General features: G+C 37.3%; 1 protein-coding gene across 3 annotated transcripts in view; it reads right to left on the reverse strand.

Annotated features, from left to right (window-relative positions):
- LOC128451433 (mucin-17) overlaps positions 1-8,867 on the reverse strand; it is a 36,721-nt gene extending 27,854 nt beyond the window's left edge. For 2 of the 3 annotated variants that reach the window (XM_053435272.1, XM_053435281.1), the window contains exons 1-14: positions 8,745-8,867; positions 8,605-8,634; positions 8,089-8,376; positions 3,854-3,880; positions 3,373-3,654; positions 2,338-2,625; positions 1,980-2,036; positions 1,861-1,896; positions 1,633-1,707; positions 1,267-1,338; positions 970-1,026; positions 851-886; positions 623-697; positions 257-328 (exon numbers count right to left, since the gene is read on the reverse strand). In XM_053435272.1, the coding sequence (XP_053291247.1) occupies positions 257-328; positions 623-697; positions 851-886; positions 970-1,026; positions 1,267-1,338; positions 1,633-1,707; positions 1,861-1,896; positions 1,980-2,036; positions 2,338-2,625; positions 3,373-3,654; positions 3,854-3,880; positions 8,089-8,376; positions 8,605-8,634; positions 8,745-8,778 (1,429 nt within the window). In that variant the 5' untranslated portion in view covers positions 8,779-8,867. The remainder of the gene's footprint in view (positions 1-256; positions 329-622; positions 698-850; positions 887-969; positions 1,027-1,266; positions 1,339-1,632; positions 1,708-1,860; positions 1,897-1,979; positions 2,037-2,337; positions 2,626-3,372; positions 3,655-3,853; positions 3,881-8,088; positions 8,377-8,604; positions 8,635-8,744) is intronic. The other variant, XM_053435267.1, reaches the window with a different exon arrangement.
- Positions 8,868-9,392: the final 525 nt, after the last annotated feature.

The following is a 9,392-nucleotide window of genomic DNA, read 5'->3' on the forward strand; positions in this document are numbered from 1 at the left end:
TGTGTACCTTCAGTTTCTACTAGTACATGTTACACCACTTATGAATATCACAACAGTATTTCTCCACAACTAATGTGAAACGAATAAGTAAAATTACTAAAGTGGTGAACATGATGAATCCTGGAATAAGAATAACTGTTTCTTGAAGACAAAAATTTAAATTAAAGAAATATTAAAGGTAAATAATTCCTAAAACATCTGTTCCTGTTAAATAAAGGCTTTCTGTGTGACTCTTTAAGAAAAGGGGTTCTGTCACCTGGTTTCTCTGGCGTTGGCGAAGACGTGCTAACATGTTCCTTAGCGTTCCTCGATGTGGTGACAGTCAGAGCTGTTGAATAAATAAAATTACACTTCATCACTATGCTTTGAAAAAGGCACAAAATATGCTCTGTCAACTGTCAGACCTGTTAAATAAAAAGATTAAATAAAAATAATTAAAAGAACAAATATAGTGAGTGTTTTCTTCATGATAGGTTTCTTATCTTCTGATAGACTTAAGTATTTCTTTCAGTGCAGCAGTAACAAATGTATTTCTATTGACAAACTAAAGTGACAAAAGGGGTGAACATGATGAATCCTGGAACTATTTCATGGAGGAAAATATAAAAAGACGTAGAAATACCTGAAGTTACTTCCCCTGGCGTTCGTAGAGTAGAAATAACATTTCCCATAGGGTTCCTTGTACTGACAGTCAGACCTGAAGAAGGAAGGAACATACATTTAATTATTAAGGTCCCTATGAGACAAATTGTGATTTGGGAATATGGGCAATGCAAATGCAATATTATTGATTGAATGATTGATTATAATGGTTGAATACAAAGTCACACAATATTTTTAATTTCATTACCTTTTATAGACGTTACAGGAGTTGAAGCAGGAGGTCCTTTTGAATAAAAAAAACTTTTACAACTCTTAACAAAACAAAAATACTGAATATTTTGGGTATGTAAAAACAGAAAGCTTTACCTGAGGTCATAGGAAACTGCGTAGTTTGCATCGTGTGTGACTCGATTTCAACAGATTCTATACAATAGAAGACAAGGACTTATGAATATCACAACAGTATTTCTCCGCAACTAATGTGAAACGAATAAGTAAAATTACTAAAGTGGTGAACATGATGAATCCTGGAATAAGCATAACTGTTTCTTGAAGACAAAAATTTAAATTAAAGAAGTATTAAAGGTAAATAATTCCTAAAACATCTGTTCCTGTTAAATAAGGGCTTTCTGTGTGACTCTTTAAGAACAGTGATTTTGTCACCTGGTTTCTCTGGCGTTGGCGAAGACGTGCTAACATGTTCCTTAGTGTTCCTCGATGTGGTGACAGTCAGAGCTGTTGAATAAATAAAATTACACTTCATCACTATGCTTTGAAAAAGGCAGAAAATATGCTCTGTCAACTGTCAGACCTGTTAAATAAAAAGATTAAATAAAAATAATTAAAAGAACAAATATAGTGAGTGTTTTCGTCATGATAGGTTTCTTATCTTCTGATAGACTTAAGTATTTCTTTCAGTGCAGCAGTAACAAATGTATTTCTATTGACAAACTAAAGTGACAAAAGGGGTGAACATGATGAATCCTGCAACTGTTTCATGGGGGAAAATATAAAGAGACATGGAAACACCTGATTTTACTTCCCCTGGCGTTCGTAGAGTAGAAATAACATTACCCATAGGGTTCCTTGTACTGACAGTCAGACCTGATGAAGGAAGGAACATACATTTCATTATTAAGGGCCCTATGAGACAAATTGTGATTTGTGAATATGGGCTACACAAATACAATATTATTGATTGATTGATTGATTATAATGGTTGAATACAAAGTCACACAATATTTTTAATTTCATTACCTTTTATAGACGTTACAGGAGTTGAAGCAGGAGGTCCTTTTGAATAAAAAAAACTTTTACAACTCTTAACAAAACAAAAATACTGAATATTTTGGGTATGTAAAAACAGAAAGCTTTACCTGAGGTCATAGGAAACTGCGTAGTTTGCATCGTGTGTGACTCGATTTCCACAGATTCTATACAATAAAAGACAAGGATCAGTTTCATTTGTAGACAAACGTGTGGGAGAGCGTATTTGTGCATTACCTTGATCAGGCATCAAAATATGCAGTGTGTACATTAAGATGTCCCAATCATATACACACAATAATACTATGAATACTGTAATACATTAAAATTCAAAATCTAGAGCCTGAGAAAGAATACTTGACGTATCAAAGTGACAAAACATGAGTTATGGGAAAAGAAGTTGTTGAATGGTTGTTTCTCATCCCTCACTCATTCACACACAATAAAAGTAAAAGTAAAATAACTCACTGTGTATGGTGATGGAGGATATTTCACTGTGTGGAGACGGACGATCTACATCTTCATCCTTTACAGTGAAAAAACATCTCACTTTAACCTCAGCGGGGGAACTCTGACCTGCCAGCAGCAGCAGCTCGCTCCCTGACAGTGTCTTCTGACATGAGGACCTTTGGGTTGGTCCTCCCTCAGTGTAGAAATAACACTGAAACACACCAGGTGGACGCTGACAGTCCAGTGTGACTGTGTCTGTCTCTGTGATCACTGATGTACTCACTACCAGTTTAGGTGGAAGAGGAGCTGAGAGGGTAAAGAAAAAACATTTAGTTGTATTAAGCTCTTAGTAGTTACATTAATGTCATGAAGTAAATGAAGTAAAGAAATTATATTGTACAAGCAAACTGATTAAAAACGGTCAAATTAATAACGGCTCACAATAAACTTTAGATACAGTGAAAACAGAAGAGCTGACACTAATATGGAAACTAATATAAGGAAACACTAATATTTGATAAGTGGAAGCTTTGAATGTTTGGTTTGTTTCATAATAGAAATACTGACTGAGCGGAGCTGCATATTTTCTTTGGGGTTACTTTTGGAGTTGTACTACTCGAGTGTTCAGTTTCACATCAGCCTAAAGGAGTCGTGATGCAGGTTAGAGAAGTTTTAAACTTAGCTCTGTTTGGTTTGTCTTTTTTTTTCTTTACACCTTAGAACACAACCAGTCCCTGTAATGTGACTGACTGAAGTGATGAAGTGAAAATGATGGATCAGTTTCCTTGTAGACAAATGTGTGGGACAGCATATTTGTGCAATATTTTGAGCAGGTTTCACAAGATGCAGTGTGTACTTTGTGATGCACCAATCATATACACTCAACAATATTGTGAATACTGAAATACAAAACATTTAAACAAGATCCTGACCAAAACGTTTTTACTTATCAAAGTGACAAAACTTGAGATATGGGAAAAGAAGTTGTTCAATGGTGGTTTCTCTTCCCTCACTCATTCACACATAGTAAAAGTAAAACGTAAAGTAACTCACTCTGTATGGCGATGGAGGATATTTCACTGTGTGGAGACGAAGAATGTCCATTTCCAGACATTACAGTGTAAAAACATCTGACTTTAACCTCAGCAGGGGAACTCTGACCTGCCATCAGCAGCTCTCTCCCTGACAGTGTCTTCTGACATGAGGACCTTTTGGTTGGTCCTCCCACAGTGAAATAACACTGAAATGCAACAGTTGGACACTGACAGTCCAGTGTGACTGTGTCTGTCTCTGTGATCACAGGTTTACTCACTACCAGTTTAGGTGGAAGAAGAGCTGAGAGGGTAAAGAAAAACATTTAGTTGTATTAAGCTCTTAGTAGTTACATTAATGTCATGAGGTAAATTAAGTAAAGAAATTATACTGTACAAACAAACTGATTAAAAATTGTCAAATTAATAACAGCTTACAATAAACTGTAGATACAGTGAAAACAGACGAGCTGAAGGTGAAATGTAAAAGATCAGACTCTGACCTTGAATTTGAATCTCATGAAAAGAACCTGCAAGAAATACAATAAATGCAATAATAAGTGATACTGTAGTCTCATAAACAAACAGTAACTAAAACTACAATATAATAGCCAACATTGATAATTACAAAATGTCTACCCACTGATGAGAACGACGAAACAAAACCAGTCCTACCATGACGAAGCTGTCCAGAATGGTTCAGAGATACTTGTGTATCTGAATTCTGAGACTTCACTGACAGAATTTTCATTGTGCAGAAAGAAGAAACCACAACGACCATGTAAATTACACACTTCTTTGCTGTTTGACTTATCTAAAGGTTCAGTGTGTAGAGTTTAGTGACATCTAGTGGTGAAGTCTCCAGTTGCAGCTGATTTCCCCTCACATCATCCTCCCCTTTACAGTTTTTTACGATTGCATAAACACTAAAATCCAAAGTATAACACAATTATCCAACCTGACACTCAAGGAGCAAAACATGGCCCAGATCTGCACCACTATAAGCACAATGTCAGCTTCACACTTTTTGCAAAACAATACACACAGTGATCTGCAAAACACTAAACACACTTGTATACATTAAACACAGAAGTATATCAAGATGTCACCTCCTTGCAATTCCTAAGCACAGCCTGTCAAAGGACCACCCTATGAGCCAATTGGTTAAACACAACATGTTTAACCATTTGGCGTTTAAACACAGCATTGCTTAATTGTAGACACAACTATCAGGTTTAAGCACTATAGCAATGCAGCAGCTGAGTTCACCTGTTTTCAACCAAAATGGAGCTTGTGCTCAAAACAGAAGAAGAGTGAGGGTGAGAGGGAAAATCCTCGGAGGTGAAGAAGGCTGCGGCTGCGGCATTAGTAATGATGTGTGTGTGATGTTCATACTACACACATAGCTTTCATAATGTAAATGTACTGTATTCCAGACCTATGCTGAACTACACAATCTTGTCTTTCACTGTATTTCTGAGTTTTACAGATGGATGAGGAAATCACATGAATTCATATACAGTTTTTTTGGATTGCTTACACACTAAAATTAAAAGTAGTACACTATTAGCAAAACCTTACACTCAAGAAGCAAAACATCAGCCCATATTTGCACAACTATAAGCACATTGTCAACCTCACACTTGTTGCAAAACTCTACACACAGTGATTTGCAAAACACTAAACACACTTAACATACATTACACACAAAAATCTATCATGAAGTCACGTCCTTGCAATACCAAAGCACTGACTGTCAAATTACCACACCGTCCAAACAATTGGTTCAACACAGTCATCAGGTGTGCAAACACTCGTTTGCTTAATTGTAGACACACCAATCAGGTGGGTAAGCACTATAAAAAGCAGCAGGTGAGTTCATCGTTCTTCAAGCACAATGGAAAGAATCAGAGAAAGAGTAAGACGACGACGAGGAGGAGGAGGAGGACGAGGAGTTTTACGAATGGATGGAGAGGAGATCCAGCATGAGTTCATTTACGTAGATGAGGCTGGGTTCAACTTGAAGAGAACACGAAGGAGGGGAAGAAACATCATTGGCCACAGGGCTATAGTCAATGTCCCAGGGCAACGTGGGGGTAATATAACACTCTGTGCAGCCATTACACAGAATGGGGTCCTCCACTGCCATGCCCATATGGGCCCTTACAACACAGCACTCATACTTACATTCTTGGACCAATTGCACAACATAACAGCAGCAAATAAAATCGATCATATGCAATACATTGTTGTCTGGGACAATGTGTCTTTCCACCGCTCTGTTCTGGTTCAGAACTGGTTTCAGCAACATCCACATTTCACCGTCCTATATCTTCCACCATACTCTCCATTCCTCAACCCTATAGAAGAGTTTTTCTCGGCATGACGGTGGAAGGTATATGATCTCCGTCTCCAGGCTGAGGTACCCCTCATCCAAGCCATGGAGGAGGCCTGTGACCAGATGGAGGTAGCAGCAAAGCAAGGATGGATTTGTCATTCAAGACGTTTCTTTCCAAGGTGTCTTGCTAATGACAACATTGCCTGAGATGTTGATGAAATTCTCTGGCCAGATCCAGCTAGGCGAAGAGACAATGTCTAGTTGTTGTTTTTTTTGAACTTACAATACATAAAGTGACGTTTGGTTACAGTATTATGAATCTCTATGTCAACATTTTGGGCGTGTTGAGAAATAAATGAGTTTCTTCAGACTGCAACATTGATCTTTTGTAGTGTTTGGTGAATTAACATTATATTTGTACTTTGTTGATAGTAGCCTACTCTAATCATAGGGAAGTAGAAGTGCTAAAAGTGTTTTAGGTTTATCACAGCAGAGTGTAACTCGTGCAAACAGAGTATAGTAATGTGAAACGTGTGTGTTTCATATGGTAACAAAGTGTGGTTTTTAAAAAGAAGTGTATAGTTTTTACAATAGTGTTTAATTTTGCAAAGGATCTGTAGTGTTTTGCTAATTGGGTGTGTGGTTGTGCTAATTGTGTGTAGTATTTTGAAAACACGGGCCCTGTTTTGAAAATCGTGCTTAAGCAATCGAGAAAAACTGTAAATAGATGAGGCAGGGTTCAACCTGACAAAATCAAAAAGGAGAGGCAGACATATCATGAAGCATGTGTGTTTCATATGGCAAAAATAATATTGTTTTGATAAAAAAGTGTATAGTTTTTACAAGAGTGTTTAGTTTTGCAAAGGATCTGAGGTGTTCTGCTGATTGGGTGTGTGGTTGTGATGATTGTGTTTAGTGTTTGAAACACCGGGCCCTGTTTTGAAAATCGTGCTTAAGCAATCGAAAAAAACTGTAAAACAAGAGAACCTGTGGAAGCCTTCAGCTCTAATAAAAACTCCAAAGGTGTTTAGATTGTCCAGTTTGGACTACTGTAAAAAAACATGACAGCCTCTGTAGAGAGGACCTGCTCCCTGTAAATATGAAATATTAAAATATAAAGGGCCCATTCTAGGGAAGAAAACAACAATTCACACAATTTAGATGAGACACACTAGTGAAAACATCACAAAGGTAATTTGAATTCAATTTCAGCCAACAAATCCCTTTCACCTAAATTTTACACCCTGAACCTTTGAAACCATTCACACGTGTACGTAGTGTTTCACAAAGTTCAGTTTTCTTTGACCCACATTCAGCTCAGTGGTCTCTTGGTAAAACCATGATGGTTCCATGTGACACAGAGTACCCTGCTTTTGTCTCTGAACGCACCATCAAAGAAACAACAGGCAACATCTACTGTGAGGGCTGCATCAGGTACTGCTGCAGGCCATTTCAGATTATTGACTCAAATATCAACAATCAATTCCTTGATATCCATCCATATTAAACAGTGTGTGTGTGTTTGTTTGTATGTGTGTGTGTGTGTGTGTGTGTGTGTGTTTGTGTGTGTGTGTGTGTGTGTGTTTGTGTTTGTGTGTGTCTGTGTCTGTGTGTGAGTGTGTGTGGTTGTGTGTGTCTGTGTGTGTGTGTGAGTGAGTGTGTGTGTGTGTGTGTGTGTGTTTGTGTCTGAGTGTGTGTGTCTGTGTTTGTTGCTGCAGGTCTTTTGTCATACAGCAGATTCACAGCAGCAACCTCTTCATGGTTGTTGTAGACAATAAGTGTGACTGCAGCAGTTCTCCTCCAGCAACCATGGATCCAATCCTGATCATGTATATCCTTTCTAAAGGAAACACTAATATTTGAAAAGTGGAAGCTTTGAATATTTAGTTTGTTTTATAAAAGAAATACTGACTGAGCGGAGCTGCATATTTTCTTTGGGGTTATTTTTAGAGTTGTACGATTCGAGTGTTCAGTTTCACATCAGCCTAAAGGAGTCGTGATGCAGGTTAGAGAAGATTTAAACTTAGCTCTGTTCGGTTTGTCTTTTTTTTTTCCGACAACTTTGACCTCAACCAGTCCCTGAAATGTGACGGACTGAAGTGATAAAGTGTAGATGATGGATCAGTTTCCTTTGTAGACAAATGTGTTGGACAGCCAATTTGTGCAATATTTTTAGCAGGTATCACAAGATGCAGTGTGCACTTTGTGATGCACCAATCATATACACTCAATAATACTATGAATACTGTAATACAAAACATTCCAAATCTAGAACTTGAGAAAGAAAACTTTACTTATCAAAGTGACAAAACTTGAGTTATGGGAAAATAAGTTGTTGAGTGGTTGTTTCTCATCCCTCACTCATTCACACATAGTAAAAGCAAAAGTAAAATAACTCACTGTGTATGGTAATGGAAGATATCTCACTGTGTGGAGATGGACGATCTACATCTCCATCCTTTACAGTGAAAAAACATTTCACTTTAACCTCAGCGGGGGAACTCTGACCTGCCATCAGCAGCAGCTCGCTCCCTGACAGTGTCTTCTGACATGAGGACATTTTGGTTTGTCCTCCCTCAGTGTAGAGATAACACTGAAATGCACCAGGTGGACACTGACAGTCCAGTGTTACTGTGTCTGTCTCTCTGATCGACAGTGTGCTCACTACCAGTTTAGGTGGAAGAAGAGCTGAGAGGGTAAAGAAAAACATTTAGTTATATTATATACTATATATACTATATACTATACTATAGCTCTTAGTAGTTACATTAATGTCATAAAGTAAATTCAGTAAATAAATGATTTTGTACAAGCAAACTGATTAAAAATGGTGAACTTAATAACGGCTCACAATATACTTTAGATACAGTGAAAACAGAAGAGTTGAATGTGAAATGTAAAAGATCAGACTCTGACCTTGAATTTGAATCATGTGAAAGGAACCTGCTGGAAATAAAATACATGCAATAATAAGTGATAATGTAGTCTCAGAAACAAACAGAAATAAAAACTTCCATATAAAAGCCAACATTGATAATTACAAAATGTCTACCCACTGATGAGAACGACGAACAACACCAGTCCTACCATGACGAAGCTGTCCAGAATGGTTCAGAGATACTTGTGTGTCTGAATACTGAGACTTCACTGACTGAATCTTCTTTTTGCAGAATGAGGAAACCACAGCGAGCCTGAGAAGTGAATCTACCACACATACATTAACATCCTGTTTAGATAAGCTGACCTGGTCCATGTGTTTTAATGAGCTGAAAATAAATCACATTAGAGACGAACCTCATAGAAAGATGGAAGTTTGTTCTGCATTGTTTTCTTGTTGTTCCCAGATAAACAGATATACCATTTCAGCTCACATACATACATTCATACATACATACATACATACATACATACATACATACATACATACATCACCTTTGAACACAACGAGTCCCTGAAAACAGACTGAAGTTTCCGAAGGACAGAAAGAAACCTGAATCCTGTCATCCGTTCCACCCTGAGGTATGTGTGAGACCACACTGAAATAATAAGATCCATTTCATGAAAGACACACAGTTTATACAAATAATCATTAATTGAATATCTTAGTTTGGTTCATCTTATTTTCATAGTTTTGGATTCCCTTTTGTATTAATATGATTGTACTCACCAAGTTAAATTCTGAGAACTGGGAATGCAGCAACATT

Source organism: Pleuronectes platessa, chromosome 2 (genome assembly GCF_947347685.1).
Source record: "Pleuronectes platessa chromosome 2, fPlePla1.1, whole genome shotgun sequence".
Classification (NCBI taxonomy): domain Eukaryota; kingdom Metazoa; phylum Chordata; class Actinopteri; order Pleuronectiformes; family Pleuronectidae; genus Pleuronectes; species Pleuronectes platessa.